The sequence below is a fragment of the Lagenorhynchus albirostris genome, chromosome 8 (genome assembly GCF_949774975.1).
Source record: "Lagenorhynchus albirostris chromosome 8, mLagAlb1.1, whole genome shotgun sequence".
In the NCBI taxonomy this organism is placed as follows: Eukaryota; Metazoa; Chordata; class Mammalia; order Artiodactyla; family Delphinidae; genus Lagenorhynchus; species Lagenorhynchus albirostris.
In genome coordinates, this window is record NC_083102.1 from 37,051,978 (window position 1) to 37,076,341 (window position 24,364).

The 24,364-nt window shown below is 38.1% G+C and overlaps 1 protein-coding gene across 1 annotated transcript in view; it reads left to right on the plus strand.

The window, feature by feature from the left end:
* Positions 1-24,364, plus strand: part of DOCK4 (dedicator of cytokinesis 4) — a 486,038-nt gene that overhangs the window by 382,508 nt on the left and 79,166 nt on the right. Inside the window, exons 26-27 of the mRNA XM_060156832.1 lie at positions 9,245-9,343; positions 20,561-20,655. Coding sequence (XP_060012815.1) covers positions 9,245-9,343; positions 20,561-20,655 — 194 coding nt within the window. The remainder of the gene's footprint in view (positions 1-9,244; positions 9,344-20,560; positions 20,656-24,364) is intronic.

Here is a 24,364-nt window from a genome sequence, read left to right on the forward strand (position 1 = left end):
AGCTTGTTTTTTTCATCCTTTTAACAGGTCTTTTGTAGAGCAAAAATTTTTCATTTCAATGAAGCCCAATTTATCAATTTTTCCTTTTACAGGTCATGCTTTTGATGTCAAGCTGAAGAACTCTTTTTGTCTAGCCCTGTATCGTGAAGGCTCTCTCCTAGTTCTTTTTTCCTAAAAAGTGTTAGAGTTTTCTATATTACGTTTAAGTCCATGAACCATTTTAAGTTGATTTTTATATTAGTTATGTCAGATAATTTTAACATCTCTATCACCTCAGTGTTGACATCTCTTGTCTTTTTTCATTCAATTTTATATCTTGATTTTGGGTATGATGAGTGATTTTCAATTGAAATCTGGACATTTTTGTATTATAAGACTCTGGATCTTATTTACACCTGTTTCAGGTGGCTTTATGTCACGTGACTTGGCAGGGTAAGGGGTTGGGTGCCAATTCATTATGGCCAGATGGAGGTAGAAGTCCAGGTTCCTCGCATTGTCTTCACTGACACAGACCAGTTGTCATGAAAGTCCCTGCTCCCTATCTTGCTGTCCGCTCTGGAGAGAGATGTTGGGTGCCTCATCACAGCCTTGTGAGGATGGAAGTCCTGGCTCCCCATTTGGCTTTTGCAGGTGTGAGAAAGGCCAAAGTGTTTTGTAGAATTCAGCTGCAGTAGAGCAATGACTGCTAAAAGTTTTTTCTTCTTAAACTGCCCATTTCCTGATCCTTTGGCCCAAGAGAATAGGCTTTTGGGGGGAATTTTCTTTGCAGTAGTTGGTGTTTCAAGACGGCCAGCTTCTTCGGCTCCAGGGGTGGGATATATGAGGCAAAAAGAAAACCCAGAGAACTCAGCACTATGTCCTTCCTTGGGTCCAGGGTCTCTAGCCAGTCTTTTCTTTCCACCTTCCAGAGTTGTATTCTGTTTGTTTTATATATAATGGAGGGGTTTTAGTTGTACTTGGCAGGAGGAACTGGGAAAAACATATATACTCCACCTTCCCAAAAGCAGAAGAAAGGCTCCTTCATTTTGGTTTTGATGGTAACATTTCAACTGCTTCCTGGCAATACAGCTCGAACACAATTCTAAAATTATAATGGCAGAGCAAACAAAATCATAGGAAATGCTCCATGTGGTCAAAGACTGCCCGAGGTCAAAAGCTAGAACACTTTTTCAAACTGCTTTGTATCCATAGGCAGGGTTGAAACTACCAAATTTCTCTGGGATATGCATGGCCTGTAGGGCTTCACAGTGTAATAATCAGTGCAAATTAAGAGACTTGAGAAGGCAATGCATGAAGCTCGTGGATGGATTTGGGCAGGCAGTTTGATCGTCCGGTGTGCTACAATTTTAGGAAAATCACATAAAGTGAAACCTTCCCCCACGTAGCTCTGTTGTGCCCCTTGCTGTGTGAAAAACCAAGCTCACTCTAGGTATGTGGGATGAAGTTTGCGAGAAAACATGCACTTAAATTGTTTGGCACCTTAGTTTTATGCTTTAAGGCTCTTTTTTTTTTTTTTGAGTCCTCAGGCAGACCTGGTTTGAATCCTACTCTTACCTTTGATTAACTACGCATGCTCTTGGGCAAGTTACCTAGTATCTTTAGCCTCTGTTTCTTTGCCTTTAAAATAGAGAAAATAATTTTACTTATCTCAAAGTTAGTGTGAGGGTTTCATCAAATCTGTAAAAGTGTTTAAACAATATCAGTACATTTTAGCCGTTAGTAATTGTGGTAGCAACAGTGGTCCGTAATATTATTATTATTATTACAGAAGTAATACCTGTGTTGTTGTTGTTATTGTTATTGTTACCGAATTAACCAAAATCAATTACATACTCACAAGTATAGAAAAGAAAGGTGGCTTTAATCAGAATGCCGGCAATCTGGGGAGATGGTGGACTCAGCATCCCTCAAAAACCACCTCTGAAGATTCTGCTCAGCCATGAAAGGGTTTAAAGGGAAACAGGGTAGTAATCTCAGTTCATCACTGAGATGCGGGTCAGAGTCATTGCCATCCCCAATGTGTGCAGGCTTGTCAACTCCCTTGTGATCTTCCTCTGGATGTTATCTTGTTCATACAGTTTGGTCACACATTCTGTTTGGGAGATTACTGAAGGGAAAGCTAGGGAAGAGATCTGGTCATCTGTTAATTACTTATTCTTCATTTCTACTTCTTTGATGTACGGAAAGAACTGACAAGTTAGGCAAGGTATTGTGTGATTAAAAGATTTGAAATGTGTGCTTGGGCTGGAGATAAGTAGAGCATGGAGGTCCCTGGTTTAAAAGTTAGTTACAATATAGCTTTGCTAAAGTGACAAGAAAAGGGGCTTCCTGCTCTTATAGCAAACAGGGCAGTTTCCTGTAAAGAGCGCTTGCATTATAATGAATTCTATGGTGAGAAATATGTTCTGGTCATTGACAAGGTCATTTCTCTGGGCACTGAAGACCTGTCTAATTTCTTCATCATTTTCTCTTATTTAGAGAACAGGCTTTCTGAATAGGGAGTCTTTACATGGCAGTCCTACCCTGAGCACCCTTCAGTCTTTACAGAAAAGGTGCCCACAATAAGCAGACATAATGTAGGTAAAAGTCGGTCCCACAGTGTGTCGTGGTGAAGTGTTTCAGCTCTCTGTGAGTACCACGGCTGTCACCCTGCCTCCCAGTAACACCAACAGGATGACCGGCTTCCGCTCTTGTCATAATTCCAGATAATAGTAGCCTTATTTTTACTATCTAAAAGGATTGTACTTTTTGTTCTTCTACCAACTGCTCTTTTAGGTTTAAAATACTCTCTCTAGCTGGAAAAAAAGCAGCACCATTGTAATCGGTTCCTTTCAAACATCTAATTGTATGTGGAAGTAGATTTTATAAAGGGGCATACATGGCTGTTTGTTCACACCCTCAAACTAATTGGACTGCACAGTTCCTTACAAGTGATAAATGCTTCTTTTCTTTGCACATAATTCTGTTCAGCACCATTTATAGTGCGGGTGACTCCGTTCAGGAGCCACGTCTAAGATATACTCTGCATTTATTGAAGGTTTTTGCGCACCATGGGCTGTGGTTGGGGGAAGGAGAAGAAGGCAGGAGAATTCTGTGAGATGTTTCTGGGGAAAATTGTGGGTATGTATAATAGAAGGTTTCTTGAAGACTGTTGTAGCCGTCTAATAATCTTATTCACAGTTATTGGTGGAAATGCCCAGTATGCTCAATCTAGTTGTAAAATGGATGCAAGCCACTATAGCATAGAGTTCTTTCTGATGGTGATTTGTACATTAAAAAGTTCCAGCACTACAATGAAGTGAATCTTGGCCAACAGTGGTTTTTTATTTATTCTTTTTAATAAATTGTGAGTCTAGGGTTTTCATGTAGACACTTAAAAATCTCTTAGAAACAAAGTTACATTACGGGTAAAAAATATTGGACATCTAGGCCTCTTAACAGGGTTAAATGTGCTTGGAGTTCCTAAATTGATGAAGTGAATAAATAAAATGACATTGTACAGTAAATATTGGGATTGACAACACGTCTTAATTGTGCCAAGATTAGATATCAGGATGACAAGTTGTTTGCATTAGGCGTAAACCAGATGTGACAGATATAAATAGGATATGGATTCAAAGAGGTATTCTCCTAGGTATGGTGACTGTAAAGATTTAATGAAAGTCTATTCACTTTTGAATAATTTTTATTATTGCTAAAATTATTAAAAATAATGTCATTTAAGATATTTCACTATTCACAGAATGTATGTTGAAATAAATAAGAATATTGATCTAGTAGCTGCATTGGAGACAGTGTAGATAGGATGTAGAAAAACTAAGAGATGAAACATTGAATGCATTTCTACCAACTAGATTTACATTTTCATGTCAAGACATAAGACAGGCTAAAAGGTACCAACATTGGTTATCAACAGACAGATTCTTATATACCTATTTGTATTTGAAATATAACCCCCAAGCTCAGTTATATTTCCTCAATAAAATAAATCAGTCTGAGCAGCAGGAAGAAGAGCCAGAGATACCTAGGTTAACACCCCAGCTTCACCATTTTCTGACTGTGGAACGTGGGATAAATATGTTATTAACTTTAACAGATCTCACTGTAACGTTAAGTTAATAGTGTCCACCCAACAAGGCTCTAGTGAGGGATAAACTTGATAATATAATCAAAATACAGCAACTTACACATAGTTCCATAAATGATAATATTGTCATAATGTCTTATTTTTTTAAAGTTTAGAGATATAATTGACATGCAAAAAATTGCATGTGTTTAAAGTCTACAGTTTGATAAAATTTTGACATAATATACGTACCTGTGAACCTTCATCACCATCCAGATAATGAACATGTCTATTACTCTTGCAAGTTTCTTTGTGCTTGTTTGTATTCCCTCCCTCTTGCCCCTCTTCATTACCTCATCCCCAGGCAACCACTGACCTACTTTCTGTTACCATAGATAAGTTTGCATTTTCTAGATTTTTATATGAATGGAATCATACAGTATGTGGTTATTGTTGTTGGTTTTTTGGGGGAATGGTGAAGGAGGAGGGCATTTTGACTTCTTCAATATAATTATTTGAGTTTCATCAGTGTTACTCTGTTTATCAGTAGTTCATTTCTTTTTAATGCTGAATAGTATTTTATTATATGGATATGCTATAATTTGTTTATTCATTCACCTGTTCGTGAGCGTTTGGATTGTTTCTGGTTTGGGCTTTCTGTTCTATTTATCTATTTTTCTGTTTGGACATCAGTAACACAGTATCCTGATTACCTTAGTGTTATAGTTTAGTCTCGAAGTCAGGTAGTCTAAGACCTTTAAGTTTGTTCTTTTTCATAGTTGTTTTCACTATTCCAGGTCCTTTGCACTTCCATATGAATTTTAAAATCAGCTTGTCACTTTCTGCCCCCCAAAATACCTGCTATGATATGGAGTGGTATTGCATTGAATTTATATATCAATTTGGAGTGAGTTAACATCTTAACAATATTGAATCGCAGTCTATGAACATAGTATATCTCTCTATTTATTTAGGTCATCTTTAATTGCTCTCATCAAGGTTTTGTAGTGTTCAGCAGATCTTACATATATTCTGTCATATATATCACTAAGTAGTTCATATTTTAATGGTATTATAAATTATATTATTTTAAATTTCAATTTCTAATTGTTCATTTTCATTATGCAGAAAATTGATTTTTGTACACTGAACTTGTATTCTTAAACATTGATTAACTCACTTAAGTAGTTCTAGTAGCTCATTGTAGATTCTGTAGCATTTTCTTTGTACACAAATATGTTGTCTGTGAATAAAGACAGCTTTTTTAAAATTCCTTTCCAAGCTGTATTTCTTTATTTCTTGTTCTTGCTTTATTGCACTTACTAGAACCTTCACTATAATGTTGAGTAGAAGTGGTGAACTGTTTAAGTCTTGGGATGTCTGAAAAGTCTTTATTTTGTCTTTGTTTTTGAAAGAATTTTACTGGGTAACAAATTCTTGGTTGATAGTTGTTTTCTTTCAGTACTCTAAAGATGTTGCTCCACTGTTTTCTAGCTTGTATTGTTTCCAGTGAGAAATCTCTCATATTTATCTTTAGTTTGTATTTTTCCAGTGAGAAATCTCTCATCCTTATCTTTCTTCCTCTGGATATAATGTGTCTTTTTTTTCCTCTCACTGGTGTTAAGATTTTCTCTTTATCACTGGCTATCAGCAATTTTACTATGTTGTGCTTTGATGTAATTTTTTTCATGCTTTGTATGCTTAGGGTTTGTTGAAATTCTTTGATATATAGGTTTATGCTTTTCAAAGAATCTGAAATTTTTTCCCCTTATTTCTTCAACTACTTTTTCTGACCCCTTCTCTTTGAGGTCTGCAATTACGTATATATTTTGCTACTTGAAGTTGTCCTAGAGTTCACTGTGCTTTTTTCTTCTCTTTTAGTTTTTTTTTTTTTTCCTCTGTTTCATTTTGGAGGATATCTATTATGCTGTCTTCTTCTATATTGTCTGTTGACTGAAAAAAAATGCACAACCTAAAAGTTGAGAATTATGTTTTATTTAGTGGACTTACTGAGGAGTATAGCCCCAGATGGCAGCCTCTCAGATAGTTCTGAGGGACTGTCCCAAAGAGGTAAGGGAGGAACCAGGATATATAGGAGTTTTTACTGAAAAAAAAAAAAAAAATGTAGTCGAACATCGAAAGATTATTGCTAATCACAAAAAACAGACATCTCAAGTAAATGATTTTAGTGCTTTTCTATGTATGAGAAGATTCAAGAGTCTGGGCTTATTGAAATTATTCCTTTGATATCCATCTTAACTATCTAGGACCAGTATCCTGTTTTCTCCATCCTGAATTCCCCTCAGGGTGCACCATCAGGGGTGGCTGTAGTAGATGATGACTCAACAGCCTTTGTTTACTGAAACGGCAGGTGACGTTCTTTGTCCACAGTCTAATCTGACATTAGTCCCATTCAGTGAATTTTCATCTCATACATGACAGTCTTCATCTCTAGAAGTTTAATTTGGTTCCTTTTGAAATCTTACATGCCTCTAATTAACATGTTCAGTCTTTCCTCAAGCTTCCTGAATATATAGAATACAGTACTAAAAACTATTTTAATGTCCTTGACTGCTAATTCTATTATGTGTGTCATTTCTGGTCTGTTTCTATTGATTGATTATTTTCTCTTCTCATTTGTTTCATCTTTTTTTTTCCTATTTCTGTGTAAGCCTAGTAATTTTTTATTGAACGCCAGACATTGTAAATTTTACCTTGTTGGGAGGTGAATTTTTTTTTTAATTCCAAAAACTATCTTTGACCTTTGCTGTGGGATGAGGATGGCAGTTTCTTGGGGATGTTAGATTGTTCCAGGTCTTGCTTTTGAACTTTTTTAGGTAGGATCAGAGCAGCATTTATTCTAGGAGTAATTTTTCCCCACTACTGAGGAAAAGAGTACTTTTAGTACTCTAACTGATGCCCTGATGCCCTATTAGTAGTGAGGATTTTTCAGTCTGACTGGTGAGAATAAACACTATTCTCAGTCATATATGAGCACCAGTCATGTATGAGCTCCCAGTCCTTTCAAGTAGTTTCTTCCTAGCCTTGGGTTATTTCTTCATACACATACACTAAAATATTCATGATTGTGCCCTTAAATTTTCTATTTCTTGTGTTAAGTATCAAGGATTCCTTTGTGCATTAACAAAGTAATATGTTGAGCTTAGAGGGTATTTCTGCTAGCCCATACTGGTTAGTTCTTAAATATTTGCCCTAAAAAGTATGTAGGGATAATTACTTGTCATATCTGTGTGTTGCAGATGATTATCCACATGCAAGGAGCCAGCTTGCATCTCTGGTTACCCTGACATGGCCATTAAGTAGCATCCTCAGGCCTCCCATGGCCTTGGTGGGGATACGTTTGACCGTCCTGACTTAGCTGCCTCTCTTGGTAAATCCGATTACTCAGGGCTTTTAGTCTCAGATTTTACATGTGAGCCTGTAATCTTTTTCCATGTAAACTCAAAGAAACCAATTCCCAATTAAACTGAATTTCTCTAAATGCACAGTCAATTACCACTGATTACTTCTCCTGTTGTGCTTGTATTGTTTTAAATGTAACTAAAAGTAGATAAATTCTTTGCTGAGCAAAAAAGTTTGCATTGAAAACATATATTTTAAGTTAGAAATGCATCAGGAAATACAAGTGATAGCAATTTTATAAGTCTTCAAATCTATGGATGCTATATATATTTTTTCTTTTTCATTATTAATTTTTAAGATTTGGAATTTGTAGGAGTCAATCACGTAGCACCCAAGCACAAAAGAATCACAGTTAACTTAAACTGTTCTTAGACTTGTGATTGCCAAGGGGGAGGGGAGATGGGGGAGGGGTGGGTTGGGAGTTTGGGGTTAGCAGATGCAAACTAGTTTATACAGGATGGATAAACAAGGTCCTACCATATAGCACAGGGAACTATATTCAATATCCTATGATAAACCATAATGGAAAAGAATAAGAAAAAGTGTGTATATATATGTTCTGTATTACAGAATCATTTTACTGTACAGCAGAAATTAACACAACATTGTAAATCAGCTAGACTTTAATAAAATAAATTTAAAAAAATAACTAAACTGTTCTTAAAAGGAAATTGAAACAAACATTATGCAATGTATGGCTTTTTTGACACCCAACAAGTCAGCAGATGAACACTGATGAGCTGGAGAAGGTCATGTGAGTTCAAAAATGGAGCATGAAGGTACAGGAAGAGCTTTGGAGTAGAAAACCGCAGGAATAACTGCAGCTCTGCCAGTTTCTAGCTGTGTGACTTTGGGCAAGTCTTTTAGCCCACCAAACCTACATTTTACTTTCTTTAAATTAGCATTCCCTGTGTTGTACAGCAGAAATTAACACAATATTGTAAATCAGCTATACTTCAATAAAAAGAAAAATTAATATTATACCCCCTACCTTATAACACTGATATGAGGCTCAAACAGTATAATGAATGAAGACATAGTAAATGCTTAATAAATGGTCAGGAGCCTCAGTACATTATCTTCTTTAAGTGTGTGGAGTTACTTCCCTACTGAAAAGCTTCCACCCAAGTTAAAAAAAAATCCACTCTAAATTTTATTTTTTCATTATTTATTTATTTATTTATTTTTGGCTGCGTTGGGTCTTTGTTGCTGCGTGCGGACTTTCTCTAGTAGTGGTGAGCGGAGGCTACTCTTCATTGTGTTGCGCGGGCTTCTCATTGCAGTGGCTTCTCTTGTTGCAGAGCATGGGCTCTAGGCGCACGGGCTCAGTACTTTTGGCATGCGGGCTTCAGTAGTTGTGGCACATGGGCTCAGTAGTTGTGGCTTGCAGGCTCAGTTGCGGCACAGTAGTTGTGGCACACGGGCTTAGTTGCTCCACGGCATGTGGGCTCTTCCTGGACCAGGGATTGAACCCGTGTCCCCTGCATTGGCAGGTGGATTCTTAACCACTGTGCCACCAGGGAAGTCCCCACTCTAAATTTTAAAATGCATGTGTACCAAGTAAATGGTAATCATTACAGGGAGAAATTTTACTGTAATATTATGGTTAATTTAGATTAAGACAACATCATAGGGTAAATTTGGATCATAGTGGGTTTTCTTTTCAAGTGTTCTATTTGAGATCAGTTGAAGGTAAGTTACTGATGTTTTTTTATGTACTTAGTAAAAAAACATGCTTCCTTTTTTTTCTCTTAGGGGGAGTTTGTTGCTTGTCTCCTGTCCCTGTTACGGCAAATGACAGATAGACATTATCAACAGCTTCTTGATAGTTTCAATACGAAAGAGGAACTAAGGGTAAGTGGCATTTTTTAAAGTGTCTAATATATCTTTTTAGTTTCTCTTGTTCTTATTCATCATGGTTCAGATGGGTTTTTGACAATTGCTTTACCTGATTCCATTCAATTCTGTTTTTTATCAGATTTATGCACAGATTTGCTCTTCTGTCTTGATTCTTTAAAATTTCTGTACTCAAGCCAAGCAATTAATTCTTACTTTGGACAAGCATATAGGATTTGAAATGCCTGCCATCAAAGTCCAGTAACCTAGAAACAGAATAACAGAACTAATGAGACAAAAGCAAATAGACTGAGTCTAGTTAAGTGGACTTAGAAATATTGCCTTAATAGCAGATAAGGGAGTATGTATTACAATATTAGCTGATTTCATCCCTCTAAAAACACAGTGAGAAGTTCTGGCTACAACATTCTGACTAGGGAGGCAGAGCTGTATTTGCCATTCTCTGTGGGCTTTGGTCTAATCAATATGCTGTGCTACTCTGACAGTGACATTAAATGGAAGATATTGATGCTGGGTTTGTAAAAATCCAATCCTTGCTAAGATTTAGGTGACTTTAACACTTCCTTCATGGTGTTCACTAAAACCTTAGAAGCTGATTGTCCTCAGTCACAGGAATGACCTATCTTCTGTCCGTATTTACTTTTATTTCTCTTCCATCGCTTCAGTTTCTAGACAGCTTCATACATAAACCATCAAAATGGAAGGGTCACTTAAGTGCTGGTGAAACCATACTCTTTCTCGGATGGGACTTGAACCCAGCCAAAACTCAGATTGGGACTCGAACCCACGGTCTGGGTCTTGAACCCAAGTCACCCGCAGATTGGGACTTAAACGCACCATCTCTGACCTAGGAGGGGACTTGAACCCACTGTCTTTTTTTTTTTTAGCAAGTTTATTGGAGTATAATTGCTTTACAATGGTGTGTTAGTTTCTGCTGTATAACAAAGTGAATCACTTATACATATACATACATCCCCATATCTCCTCCTCTTCCATCTCCCTCCCACCCTCCCTATCCCACCCCTCTAGGTGGTCACAAAGCACCCAGCTGATCTCCCTGTGCTATGCGGCTGCTTCCCACTAGCTATCTATTTTACATTTGAACCCACTGTCTTTTAATTGAAACTACTCACCTGGTATCAGGACTTACTGAAGCTCAGGTTCTTTTGTCTCAGAAGAGAAAGAAGTCAGCATGAGGCAAAGCTATAGGCAAAGAGTGAGTTTATTAGCATAGGATGCTTGTGAGAGATAGAAGCTGGCCAGCAAGGGAGCATGGCCCCAAGAACAAAGAGGGCTACACTTTTATAATCAAAGAAAAAGTGGGGAGGGGAGAAGACGACCTTCTTCCTCATTTTTGGGTAGATGTCAAGGCTTACATCATTAGTTCCTCCTTTGACCCTCTATGGTCTAACCGGGACTGTCATGGCGCTATTTAAATCATATGTGTATTAGCAAAAGGGTATTAACATATACTTAAATATGGTAGTTCATCTCAGATTTTGGTATAATGTCCCCCTTCACCTGGTTTCTTTCCCCTTTCACCTATATTCCTGTCTTGGCTACATGCAGAATGCTACTCTTCAAGGACCATTAATTCCCTGACTTCGTGTAACATGATTCAGATCCCATACCTACTCTCTGGTGTTTTAACTATCAGGACTTGTGGCTTGAGTGTGCCTGGCCCTTGAATGCACCTGCTCTTCCTAAAAGGTAGTATAGATTGTTGCTAGGTTACTGGATTATTTTGTTGAGTGGTCATTAGCTTACAACAGTCTCCCAGACTTCCTTAAAATTCCCTTCCCTAGTGGGATTGCTAAACAAACTATTTAATTATCCTACTCTATCCCTATCACTTGGGGATGGAGAATTATAAGACAGTGGTTATAGGCACAGTGTAAGGTTTGCATGATTACAAGCCTTCATAGTGCCTTAGAGGAAGATTTCTAGATTTTTTTCAATATAGATAACGCATAGGGATCACTTATCTTTGACTTTTAATTGTTGTATCATCTCAGAAGAATCTTTCAGTTACCTTGGATCAGTTGACAAGCTGAGTCATATGAAACAAAGAATAGGTTTGGGCAGATGTAATCTATCTGACAGTTGATTAGCATGTGCCCAAGCCTGAAAATATCATGTTTTTCATGCTTATATTTAATCTTGAGTTTAGAATTAAAAATGGATAAAGATCTTAGAACTTACCCACTTACATACAGAAACCCATATGGTTAAAAAGGAAAATAATCGTGCAGTTATTAATTTTCATCACAAGTTGAATATTTAACGCAGCTGAGGAACCATTAGGTTTTACTCAAGAAGTCTATGACTTCGTATTTCAAAATTTCACATAGGAAAAATTACATATTTTCACAGGTCCTGGGAATGAGAAAAAAATAGTAGAAAAGCATAAGTTGAAAAACATGATTTGTTTAATCTAGGTATTGAGTTTTATGCTTTAATAGTCATATTAACAATAATAAAGCAAATGAAAGTAATGAATAAAGTGTTTTATGTGGCTTTCCCTCATTTCAGTCAGCCACACACCTTTTCAAGGGACACATGTTTCCTACTTCAAAGTAGCCGGGCCTAAAAAAAAATAAGAAAAAAACCTGGGCCTTCAGGCCAAGGAAATTTTTTTAACAATATTAATTACTCTATCTGTCCTTCAGATTGAGCAATTCCAACGTACCAAGTGCTACCAGCATTATTATGTAACCAGAAGCAAAAAGGCCAGTTCCTATAGGGGGAAGAGTCAAACTGGTAATGGGCGGTAACATAGGCAAATGAGAGTGGTGAAGACACAGAGTAAGCACACAGTGCTTTGGAGCATCTAGGAATTGCTGCCAGCCCCAACTCAAGGCTAGAGGAAAACTCCCCAAGGGAGGTCTCAGCTGAGAGCTGGGTGGGAGTATGCTGTCCATCTTTGGCTGAGACGTTCAGATCTCTCAACTAAAACATCACCTGAATATCCTAACTGACATACCACAGTTGCCATTCCACCTTTATAACGGTTATTAGAATCTGGAATATTTTTGTTTATTTGTTTATGTGTATCCCCAACTCCTAGCTACTAGGTTATAAACTTCTTGATGTCTGAAACGACGGCTGGTTCACTGCTGTATCCTCAGATCTCAGAACTTGCCTAGCATGCTGTAGGCATTCAGGCAACATTTGTAGATTGATAGACCGACTGTACAGTGTGAGGAAGAGAGATGTAAGACATAAGGCTCTGTGAATGTGCATAGACTTTATTTTGAGGACATTGGAAAACTATGGAGGGTTTTAAGAAGGGACAGACACGATCACATTTGTGTTAAGAAAGACCTATCTGGTTGCACTATTGAATTATCGAATGTTTGGTGAACTTGAGCATTTTCAATGCATTGGTGAGGGTAGAAGCCAAGATGTCATGGACTGAGGAATTTAAAAAAAAAAAAAAAGAAAACGATATAGTGGATGTAGACAGTGTTTCAAGAAGAGGAGTATAAGGTATCTACTGAAGGAGAACTTGGGATGTCAGAGGAATATTTATCATGGAGGAGACTTAAACATATTTAAATAAAAATGATCAGAGCTGGTGGAGAGGGAGACACTGAAGATAAAAGAGGTCCTAACTCACAGGGGGAGGTCTCTAAGAAAGCAGCAGGAGGGACCTAATTAGCCTTGACTGGGAGGAAGGACTGACTGGGAGGAAGGACACCTTCCCCAGTGTAAGAATGAAAGGGGGATAACTGGAGTGAAGGCAGACTGGAGGGCATTTATTTTACTAAAGGCTAATTAGTCAGCTGGTTTTAATCTGTATTTTAAAAGTTCAGATACCACCTTTTAACAAGTAAAGTTTTCCTGTTCTCAATTTTCTTCAAAGTCAAGTATCCATATTTATGGTACTGAAATCTATGTTACAAGATTTTCTGAAGATGATAGCACTGATCTCTAGTCCCTTGTCTGAAGTCCTTCTACCAAATGTATTGCAGAAATCAGAATTTTTGAGATTTCAGAAAGATAATATGGCACATATACTGTATAGTATCATATAGCACCTCCAGTAGAATTGGGGGTAGCAACTACAGCTGACCCTTGAACTATGTGTAGTTGAAAATCCACATACAGCCTAGCGTCAGCCCTCTGTACACGTGGTTCCTCTCTATCCATGTTTCCTCCACATCCATGGCTCTGCATCCACGGATTCAACCAACTGCAGATCGTGTAGTACTGTAGTACTTACTAGTGAAAAAAATATTTGTATAAGTGAACCTGCACAGTCCAAACCCATGTTGTTCAAGGGTCAACTATATAATCAAACATCTCAGTATTTCTGCAGCTAAATAAAATATTCACTCTAGGTGGGATAAATAAAGACTATGAGTAGTTTGGGTAAGGTTTTGCTGCCAAATGTATTATAAAACCAAAAATCTTAGAGGACTGTGGGGTTTGGGTATTGTGGTAAAGGAACTGACGACCTCAAACAGCAAACATTTATATAGAACTTAGTACATGTAAGGCACTGTTCTAAGAGGCTGATTAATATTAACTCATTTAATCCTGAAAAGAACCCCATGAGGTAAGCACTATTATTATTATTTTATTGTGTCAGTTGCTTGACTCAGTAAACATTTGTTGAGCACCTTGGCTAGATGTTGGGAATATCAAGACTAATAAACCGATCTCTGTTAATGCCTTAATGTTATCGGGGCATCTAAATCATAAGTTGTAAATGAGTGTGATATGTATAAGCAACAAGAGTGATAATGGCTAACAGTTACGTAGTACCTCCCCAGCCCCACTCCCTCAGCCATGAAGCAGATGCAGCGCTAAACTCTTTTCTTGCAGCATCTCATTTCACTACCCCTTGCGATGAAGATTGATACTATCATCATTCCCAAGTAATTGCGAGGGCTAGGAATTCTATTAACGTCTCAGTTCTTTGCTCAGGCAGCTAAACTCAGCTTTTGCCTACACTTCAATAAACTTCCATAAACGAAAATCTTTGCTATCAAATTGTATAACATTTCCTTTGTCAGCTCTTTAAAAGTAATGAGGTAGTTCTAGTCAAGAAGTGAGGACGTCTGAAAAGGCTAAATCGGCAGAGGGAGAGTTTGGGATTTGGGGGGGCAGATTTTTTTGTATCTACATTTAGGTTAGAAATTGAGTAAATAAGGGAATGATCAGTAAGGAAAGGTACAACTTAATAGAGTGATATTAATGAAAAATGATAACTGTTATTGGGATTAGACACTAAAAATCCCACATAACCCTATTGGTTTAAAGTAATAAAGCGTATGTCCTCTTTTCCTCCACACACATGATTCTGTTCCCCAGAGATAGTTGCTGTTAACACATAGGGGTGTATCCTCATAGACTATTTTCTATGCTGTATCCTCACGCGCATTTTTTAATGGAATCATACTGGTTGCACGTCTTTTCACACAGTAATATACCATGGACATTATATAGCCCAGTACATTATTCATTCTTCTGAATCTCATTATATGATGATCCATAATTATTTCCCTTTTAGTGGGCATTCAGGATGTTTCTGATTTTTGCCATTAGAAAGGATCCTGTGGTGTACATCTTGATACATATATCTCTATGGATTTGTGCCCTTATTGCTGTAGCATGAATTTCTGGAAGTAGAACTGTTGGATCATGGGATATATACATTTTAATCTTAATTGATACTGACAAATTATATATTGAGATTTTCAAATGAATCTTTTTTTGGTTCTTTATGCCTAGCATCACTGCTTTTTTTCTCTTCTTATCAATTCAAAGAGAGATTTGGCCTAGTGTTTCCCCATGGGTCTCTAAGTCAAAATGAAGGTTGAAAGTGTGTAATTCTCAAGTATCTGCTAAGCCTAGTGCAGTTTTAAACTTCATTCTTGCTTGGAGAACCTGGGTGTCTCCAGGGTTACTGTTGGAGTGGCTTCCAGCATTGTGAACAGTAGGCCATTTCTTCTCCTTGGTCCTCAAGTACTTGTGAGTCACAGCGTCGCCTGAAGTGTGTAGGAGCGCGGACCTGAGCGCTGGTCCTCTGCATTGTTTCCTTCCTTCTCTAGAACATGCCATTATTTTAGAAATGAACAAAAGCAAAAACTAAGCAGTGATTAGGGTTTTTTTTTCCTTCTTCTGTAGTCAGTAATGTTTTATTATACACCTACCTTCTACTGGGGCCATATCCCTGGCATTTTATGCATATAGAGAGCAGTAAGACTCCTGTTTTTTGTTGATTGTGACTTTTCATATAGAACTGTGGTGATCTTGCTCTAAGCCTGACAGTGTACATGTTCTGGAAGTTATGTACAACATTATTATTACCTTTCATTGTCTCCCTTATACTGGCCCACTAGCTTTCAACAATCATATCTGATCAAGTCTCAGGCCAACTTTAAAACTCTGAGGACTTTACATTAACTGCAGGACAAAGTCCAGTCTTTTCGTCAAGTCTTCCTTAACTTCAGTCTACCTTCCATCCTCGTTGTCCTCCATCCCTTTCCAAATACCTTTCATTCCAGTCACTTAAGATTACTACGATTACTTGTATATTCCTAACAAACCATATAGATAATTTTTAATTCCTCCGGGTCTTTTTTTTTTTTTTTGTCTACCTGAAATGCCTATTCCACCACACCTCACGTCCATTGCCTAATTTGTACCCCGTTAATCCCTTCCCTGATTTCAGCTCCTGCAGTAAAATCCGGCCCAGGTATCACTTTTTTTAAATGAAGCCTTCATAGACTGCAGTCCCCCTCTGTGACAGCATGTGCAACAATGCATGTTATTATTTGTTGTTTCCTTGTATTCTTGATGACTGTGGGCTCTTTGAGAGTAGGGGCTCTGTCTTTGTGTCCTAAGCACAGAGCCTGGAACATTAAATCTTTATTGAATGAATCAACCCTCATAATAAATGTCTGCCTGCTTCAGAAGCCATCTTTTTCCATACAGTTATTTCAACTTATAGTCTTTATTTTATTACAGAAAAATAGTTCTATAGTTCTTGAGGATTGAGGACGATTTGAGAGTTATTTTTGCATGATGTACTTAAATAGTCAATTTTAAGGATATTAGTTTCAATGTGATAATGATTATTAACAGTCTTTAATTGAATTCAGACCTTGCATCAAGGGTGTTACACATTTGAAATATTTGGCAAAATTTTAAAATAAGATTGACTATAGTCTAAATCATAAGTAAAGGAAATGCGTATCTAGAAGGCTCTGTCCCATTCATTGCTCTTGACATAAGGAGACAGTGTCCCGGGCTGTCTATGTACCTCATGATGCTTTTTTCCCAAATCCCTTAACTCAAGTTTCATGATCTCAAAAGGCCTCCTTCTGTGCCTCCCCAGTTCTGTTTCATACACCTGATTTCTGTCTGTGCTATTCTGATACTATAGTACATGTAAACACAAAACAATGTGTTATATATTGTAGTCAGAAAATCTTTGTAAAACCAGAATTTGATCCTCTTACATGTCTGCATAAAGCCCCTCAGTGTCTCCACATCGCCCTCAGGATAAATTTCCAAACTGCTTACCAGGGAAAAGGTATGAGATTTATTTACCTTGTATTTATTTATTTACCTTTGATTGGTCCCTATTTATCATTATCTTTCTATTTATCCATCTTTTTAAAAATTTTTTTTTTTAATTTTTGGCCGTGCCACAAGGCATGTGGGATCTTAGTTCCCCACCCAGGTATTGAACCCCCTCCCCCTGCATTGGAATGCGTGAGTCTTAACCACTGGACGGCCAGGGAAGTCCCTATCCATCTTTTATTTATCCCTACTTACCTACCAGCCCCATTTCTTGCCACTCCCCTTTGCAGCCTGGGCAACCTCTGTCTTGAGTCTGAGGCTTGGAGGTGCCCTTCCCTCTGTGTGGAATACCTGGCCCTCAGATGTATCCTAGTTTGTACCACGTGCGTAAATAGATTAGCGTTCGTCTCTCCCACAAAACTCTGAGCTCCAGGAAGGCAAAGGTCACATTCAACTAACTTAACTCTGGTGTGGCATGTTGCAGGCACTCCATAAATATTATTGCATGAATAAATGAAAGAGTATATTTTACCCCACTAGGTGTCCCCAGCATCTTACACAGCGCCCGGCACATATTAAAGGACCCGATATTTATAAATGAATAAGTGTTAATGATAATGTAACATCATAACAACTGCTCTGGCTTTCTTTTCTATTTGAATGTGAGACTTTTTATTGTTTTTGAAGGTTTTCATATGAACGTTCTTACTTGAACCTTTTACACTGCAGAAAAAGTGTTTCTGTAAAGTAACACCTCCCTGTCTTTTTTTATTTTGAACCCTTATTTGAATAATTACCGGGAATACAGTTAAGTAACCATGTTGTGCTATTTGAAGTAAACAAAGAGAAAAGAAACTGCTCCCAGGCGGCCAATTTTGAAATGATGGCATAGGAAACACTTACTTCTGTGTGCTGTCCAAACAGGAGTATTATTACAGCAGTGTTCTTTTTCTAGATTATAAAAAAATCTGTTATTTAGTTATCGTTATGTGTGCAAAATAATTTCACATATCTATGCAGAAGTTCTTGTTTAGTGAAATAATCAGAGCTGAAAAGTACTCAGAACAGACAAGGAAATACCATTGTATTGGGGGAGGGAAGGGAGGGGATGCTGAATCTAGCGTTCAGGTCTTAGTGCTTTAAAACATTGGAACTGAGTTTGAAATGTAACCTGTCGCATGGCAGCTGACAAGAAATACTTGCTGAACTAAATTACATGTAAGTACCACAGTGGAAGGTGTTTGTGTTACCATCTGCTAAAACATTAGCCTACAGTTGAGAAATAAGAAACATGTTTGCATACTGTATGAATAGATACGTGATCATATTAATTATTTTTAATCTTCTCTAACTACAAGGGACCTTAAAGCCCCTGCATGATAAAGCCTCAGAGCTCAGTTCCAGAGAGGTTAAATAAAGTAACAAAGTCACTGAGCCAGTTAATGACCGAGGCAGGATTACAATCTAGATTTCCTGATTCTCAGTATAATGTTCTTTTATTTTCATTGTAAGGTTTCTACAAATGAATGTCCTTGGTTCTGTAAAGGTAGATAAAGCTTAGAAACCTACTTGAGACACTGAAAAGTTTTCTTCAGGGAAATAAAAGTGGATGTCAATACATAAGCATTGGCACAAGGTCCCATGCTGGTGCGCCTTTTATTATATTTTGTGAGATAAGTGGGAATAAAAAAATGAGACGGTACAGAAACAGGTTGTCTGTCTCTGCTCCTATACCTGGAATAACGTCACCTTTGTCCCCTGCACTACGAAAGAATGATCCAAGTTGCTAGCCCAGAAGATAGATATCTTGCTTCCTGCCGCCAATTTTTCAGCCAATTTTTTTCTCAGTGCGATGGACATCACACTCTCCTATTTCCCCCCGCAAAGGGTGCTGCCTCCAATTTCCAATTCCGTTAAAAGATTGGAGGAGAAAAGATGAAACATCAGTATTTTAGAATTTATTTAAACTATTCCTAAGTACTTGTAGACTGTGAAAAAACAAGCAACTCACCACCTTCATGATTTTTTCTTTAATATCTATCTAAGCAAATGCAACAAGACAGGAAACTAAAGTGAGCTGTAACACTTTGAAAGGTAAATGCAAACATCATTTTTCTCAGGGATTATATGTGTTCATGTCTGGGAAACTCAAAAGAATCAACTGGAAAACCGTTTGGAATAAGTTTTAGAAATGCATTAAAAAGGGCTTCTCACAGTTTTAGTGAGCTAATGACCTCCTATCCCAAGGGAGGGCTAGAATGGGAGGTGTTTCCCAAAATTATCTGACCCCGTAGTAGAATACATTTGGGAAACTGGTGATTCTGACAACACAGGGAGGATCTGTCTGGCCATTTAAAGAAAGATGACCTATTGGGCATGTTTCCACATGGCACGTACTACACATCAACGTATGTGTGCTGAAGCCAAAGAAGCTAAAATAAATTCTTGTCAAAATATTTATGGGTTTGATCAAAGCTGTTAGAATATGTAAACACACACACACACAGCTCCCACCTGTTTCTTAGTTTTCTAGTTTCTATCTTTCTGTCTTCTGATGGTATGAGTGACAATCGTAATCTTATGTTCAAGCAGCTTACGTGCTTAACATAATGTATTGTTGGGTTTGATAAATAAAACTCATGTGTTTCGGGTGTTTTTTCTAAGCAAAACCATACTGTTGCCTTCAATCAGATTGTTAAATATATTTTCCTAGCAGTACTTAAGTTACAAAAAAAATTTTAAGTTTTCTAGTTAATAAATCTAAATGATAGCTAGATTGAGCCAATCTCTTTTGGAGTAGGGCAAGCTCCATTTTATTCATTACCTGCGGTGTGTTCTTCTTGATTCCTTGTTAAATATGTGCTCCAGCACTTTGAACCTATCTCTTGTAACATTTTAAGAAATATTTCCATGCCTGACAATAGCTTCTTGTCAAGAGTGTTTCCAGGTGATCTGTTTAAAGATAACATCTCCGTAAATACCACTCCCCCTGGTATGGCATCTCTGTGAAGAATACCTTTACACTCTCTTAGCTTCTAAGGACTTGTCACTGGGCTCAGCTTAGCGCACATCCATTATTTCTATTTATTCTGCATAGGACCCTCAGGTTCTATAAAACTGCATGCATCCCATTAATACTGCATCTTCAGAATGCCCTCTAAGAAATATGGGATTTTTGCTTAAGATGCTTTTTAATGAACATAAAATCATCTTAAGCAAAACATTTCTCAGTTTTGACACCCACTTAAAGGAAAGCAAAATCGAACCAGGACCATTTACAGTTCTCTTGAGTTGAAAAGTTCTGAAGTTTAGGACACTGTAATAGAAGAAAGAAAATACATTTCCCTGCTAATCTTCTGTTAACTAGTTTTCCATTTTATTTCTAAAACCTACATTTTTGGAGCTTGTGAAGAAAAACCAAAAGTCATTTCCACTGTGCATGAGAAAGAGAAGGAAAAAGGAACATTTGGGAAGGGTAGCAAACCAGCTGGGTGCTAAGAATGGGAAGGGTAATGATTCCCTCTCCTGGGTAAACTATTGAAATAGGGCTCCCTTCTCTGTAATTGCTTTGGAAATGGTAACAACAGCACTGTGTGTGTGTGTGTGTGTGTGTGTGTGTGTGTGTGTGTTGACAGTTATAATAACTCAGTAAAATTGTCTCTTTCCTCCTTATCCAAGGACTTCCTGCTGCAGATATTTACTGTGTTCCGAATATTGATACGCCCAGAGATGTTCCCAAAGGACTGGACTGTCATGCGCTTGGTGGCTAACAAGTAAGACATTTACATTGATAATAATTGCAGCTCATTGCATGGGGGAGAGGAGACTGCAAAACAGTCTTTTCACTTTGATCTCAAGTTTGAAACCTCCAAATCCTGGAGTTCTTTTTCTTTGCCTCTGAATTAATTTCTCACTCATTTTTTGGTTTTTTGCTTGTTTATTTTTTGTTTTTTTTTAATGATTACTATTTGTTTTAAATAGGTAATATATTAACATAGTTCAAAATCAAACCATATAACAGAGTATGCCTTGAGACGTCCCCCTCCCATTACCTTATTTATCACCTACCCCCAGCCTGAAGTAACCACTTTTATTAGTTTCTTACATGTCCTTCCATTGTTCCTTTATGCAGGGCCTAGCAGGTAGCACAATAGATAAACTCCCTTGCACATCTCTCTTTCACTTAAATCCTGGCAGTCTTCCCGAATCAACACATAGAAAGCTCCTCATTCATTTATGGTTTCTTTTTCTTTTGTAGCTGTATAATATTCTATTAACTAGACATACCATAGTTTATTTAACCAGCCCTGTTGCTGGACACTTGAGTCGTTTCTGATCTTTCTTAATTCATTTTAACTCAGCAGAATCCATTAAGCATCTCCCATGTACTGAGCACTGGGAATAAGATATGACCCTTGAGTGGGACACATGAAGATTGAAGATCCTGTTATACACCTGAGAAATGTGACCAGCAGAAGGCTGAAATAGTGCTCTGAAGGAAGTTCAGAACTAGATACAGACATATGGGAAGTTATTGATGTAAAAGTGAATCTCTGAGAGTTGATTAAATTAGCTTGTATTAAGCATATGGGGGGCGGGGGAGGTAGAATGATCTGAGGTCAATACTTGGATGAATAGGAGTCAGGAAAGGAGAGTAGGGGATGGTCAGAATGGCAGGAGCTGTTCCTGGAGGGCACAGTGTCATGGATTTATCTGCTGTCACCCTTCTTGCCTCTAGTATCTCAGGATACAAAATGAAGATGAAGTTTTTTTAGGAAAGTGGCCTGATCTCCACACTTGTAGTTTACCCTATTTCATAAGCATTCTTTCCTTCAAGCCCACATATGCCTGCCTCTCCTTCTTCCTTTTCTCCCATCCCCAGCACTCCCATGCTTAGGGTGAAGGTTAGATTCTCCAGGTATCTATTCATAGGCCAAGGACGCTGTATGTCCTCCCCAGATGCCCAGATATGATGGTGGTAACAGCCTCAGGAAAATAGGGTTTGATTTTGATTAGATATGCCTAATATGGCTTCTGCTGCAGTATACATTTATAAACGGGGAGGTGTTAAAATGCTGTGTTAAAAACTTGGTGAAGTAACAAACAGTATAATATGGCATATTATATTTTACATAAGTACAGAAACAGCTTTTCCATTTTGAAGACTAATTGAGACTCCTGAAATAGCTCTCTTTAGAGTTTAGCATATTTAGTTTGATATCTGTGAGTAGAATCAAATATCTCTTCATCTGGATGTCCAGATGCTACAGATTTAAGTGGGAGCCGTTGGTCATGTATCTGCCCTTATTACCAAAGAGCAAATATTCCGGGTACCAGGCAAGAGCTATGGAGTGGTCCAGGGAGCCACATGGGAAGGGGTCCAGGCTGCTGACATCATCATCATACAGCATCATCATTTGGCCATTCTGCCTGCCCTGTGTGCAGAGGGATATTTTGAGTTGAATTAGAATTTTCAGTGGGGGACTTCCCTGGTGGTGCAGTGGTTAAGAATCCACCTGCCAATGCAGGGGACAAGGGTTCGAGCCCTGTTCCGGGAAGATTCCACATGCTGCGGAGCAACTAAGCCTGTGCTCCACAAGTACCGAGCCTGCGCTCTAGAGCCCGCAAGCCACAACTGCTGAGCCTGTGCTCTAGAGCCCGCGAGCCACAACTACTGAAGCCCGCACACCTAGAGCCCGTGCTCCACAACAACAGAAGCCACCGCAATGAGAAGCCCACGCACCGCAATGAAGAGTACCCCCCCTCGCTGCAACTAGAGAAAGCCCACGCGCAGCAACAAAAACCCAACGTAGCCAATAAGTTAATTAATTAATTAAATTGAAAGAAAACCAGCAGCTGTTATAAAAAAAAAAAAAAAGAATTTTCAGTGGCAGAAATTCAAACTGAAAGTAAATTTAACATTTTGTTCCTTTTGTACAAAGGCGGTGCTTGAGCTTCTGAAAACCATGGCAACCATGTGGCTTTTGATATGAGATGCCATCACGCTCTGCCCCACCTAAAAATCTCTACTCCATTTAGGAAGACTTTATTGTCACATGAGTGGGTAGAAGACTTGGAAGTCTAGATTCTGTTTTTAAGTAAACATATGATGTTCAAGAGTTTCATCTATAATGTTAACCAAATAGGAACATGATTTTGTTAGAGATGAGCTCTGTGTAATGCATTTAAACAGAAGATTAGTCCCATAGCAAACCCAAGAAAAAAGGCCATAAGCGTTTGCTGAATGCAATAACATCATTCCATTGCCACCCAAGTCAGTGCCGATAGGAATCTGGCACTACTTTTCCACTGGCGATGACGGGCTGTGGCAGATCCAACCTGATTCACAGACAGGACCCCAGGGCCTGGTAAAGCACCTGCCAAGTTGGAACAGACCACCTGCTCTTTGCTGTTCAGTTTCCCTCTCCTCTCCTCATTTAACTGCCATAGCCATTTCCCATTCAAATTATGAAAGCCTGTGGGATCTTTCTTGTGCTATAAATGCAATGTAGTTCAGAGATAAGCCTTTAGCTGTTTGTGCCTTATCTGTAAAAAAATATTAACCTCAATAATATTGGTAGAAAAATAAATTTCTGAAAGATGGTAAAGATATTTTAAATATGTTAAGGAGCACACACCAGAAGGAAAAAGTTTTTACTTTGTTAAACTGTATAGAAGCAAGTTGCAGAAGCTAGATCTAGGTCCCTGAAGTTGACCACCTTTTCTTCCATGATACTAACTTTCTTAGACAAATATTTGATAAGGGCCCCTCAAAGAGGCATTTCAACCTGAACTCCCACTTTTACCACCCACTTGTTTGCTTAATACGTGTCAAATTTATAGTAACTGGCCGAGAGGTCACCATTGCCCTACACTTGAACTCAACTGAATAGCTCATCCCGCAAAATGTTATTTTATGTGCTGGTCCTTTCTTCCTGTGTTTTCAAGTCAGTTAAATGCCCTTAACTTTCTTCCGTCAACTGTGCTGTCCCAAATCCTGTAGCCTCTCTGCTTTATGTGAAGTCCTGCCGAAAGCTGTGACTACAGACACCTGGCGATTAGTATGGTCTTTTGTTTATTTCTACCTGAATGTCTCACATTGTGCAACGTAGTAAGTGCGTCCAGGCTAAATTTCACAAGGATAAGAAACTTGACTTCTGCCTGCTGGCAAAGCTCTATTGTGCCTGTCCACTGTAATTTCTTGGTAGGATGAGGACAACTGCTCAATCTGAGAAAGAGAACATAAGGGAGATGAAAATTAAGTACCAAAAATACAGGACACTTTGAGACAAGCTTCTCTCCACCCCCTTCCATACACATTGCAAAATACAGTACAAAAATAAAGTTACAGCTTTATACATATTTTCAAGGAGATAAATCTTGTAACAGACTTACTTACAGAGAAGAGTAAAAACTCCCTGGCCCTGCAGCTGAAATTTCAGGCCCTTATTTTGTTTATCTTGTGTGCATTTGGCTTCAAAC